Source organism: Trypanosoma cruzi, genomic scaffold (genome assembly GCF_000209065.1).
Source record: "Trypanosoma cruzi strain CL Brener 1047053517187 genomic scaffold, whole genome shotgun sequence".
NCBI classification, from domain to species: domain Eukaryota; phylum Euglenozoa; class Kinetoplastea; order Trypanosomatida; family Trypanosomatidae; genus Trypanosoma; species Trypanosoma cruzi.
This window is the reverse complement of record NW_001849503.1, coordinates 23,910-25,312: the sequence shown is the minus strand read 5'-3', so window position 1 is coordinate 25,312 and position 1,403 is coordinate 23,910. Positions and strand designations below refer to the sequence as shown.

General features: G+C 49.3%; 1 protein-coding gene across 1 annotated transcript, besides 1 other annotated feature; it reads right to left on the bottom strand.

Moving 5' to 3' along the window:
* Window positions 1-1,403: a sequence feature (haploid, Esmeraldo-like haplotype).
* Window positions 10-1,311, bottom strand: Tc00.1047053509239.10 (fatty acid desaturase, putative; the record flags this gene model as incomplete). The annotated part of the gene is made up of 1 exon (XM_797211.1): window positions 10-1,311. The coding sequence occupies one exon, from the start codon at window positions 1,309-1,311 to the stop codon at window positions 10-12; it is 1,302 nt and encodes a 433-aa protein (XP_802304.1).

The following is a 1,403-nucleotide window of genomic DNA, read 5'->3' as shown; positions in this document are numbered from 1 at the left end:
CGTCAAATTTCACTTACGCTTCAATTTGGCGACACGCAGGTGAGGAATCAGGCTCTCGGCACCCAAAGAATGCTTGTATATTCCTCCTTGGAATGCCTCCGTAGCGTCCTTGCCCACATAAATATCCAACATCTTCTTCCCTCCCGGGTGTGCTTCATACCAAACAATTTTTTCATTGGAGTGCGTGTAGCCGGAGCCCGTTGGAACGGACTTCTCCAGATCAATAACGTTGTCCCCAATCACGATCAGTTTTTGGCCCTGCTGCACATATTTTGCAACATCCTCCCACGTATATTCCACAGTTGTGGGGAGCTCAAGCTCCCCTAATCGCTTCTCGAGAAGTTCCATCTGTCTGCGAACCCCCTTGTATTGGAGATTCTTCACGTTCCTTTCAATCACTTCGTTGGGTGTGCGCATGAGATGCGAGGCCATCCTCAGCCATTCACACAGGCGGATGGTCCACTTGGTCGGATCAAAATGATACCATTTGATGCCGTTACGATAGTCTTGCGCAAACTCGTGGTGAAAGTTGTGGTACCCCTCCCCGAACGTCAAGAGTGCACAGACCATGGAGTCATGAGAGGTGTTACGGTCCGAGTAATTCTGCACCGCACCAAAAAAGCTCGTGTGGGCCAGGCTGTTGATGAAAAAGGTACAATGGTGCACAAACACCACCTTCGCGAGCCCTGCATAGAAGTACCCACCGAGCCAATCGCCCCAACCAAGGCCGCAAATCAGCGTTGGGAGAATAATACCGGACAACATAGCAATTCTGAAGAAGTAGCGATGCTGAAACTGAATTATGATGTTGTACTTAAAATCCGACACGTCAACTTTCCCAAGGAGGCCATAATTTTGCTTCATGACCATCCAGCCCATATGGGAAAAAAAAAACCCACGAGTGGCATCGTATGGATCTTTAGGGGTGTCCACGTAGCGATGGTGGATGCGATGATTGCGGCCCCACCACTTGGCAGAGCCTTCAAAAGCACCCGCACCAGCAAATACGCAAATCCACTGAAGTATCGGGTGCGCAACAAAGCTTCGATGCGAAAAAAGGCGGTGGTAACCAAGTGTAATACCAATCATGCCGTTGAACACATAGAAAAATGCTGCTACCGCAAAAGTCTTTGGAAGCAGGGGAATACCCGCCAAAATGGCCGCAAAAACCATCGTGGGAGGTAGAGCCAAAACGGCGACGGCCACCCAGTTAATTTCATAGTTGCCTTTCGTCCATTGCGGAAGATTACTTGGAACCTTTTCTTCGGCGGCAGAGATGTTCTGCGTCTCGCTTTTGTTTAAACTCGTCATGTCCGTGGTGCTCACTTCGTGTTCTATTCCGCATTTCGACAAGAAACACACACGGAGACAGGTGCGTAAAGGGGGAGAAAACCAAACAAAGA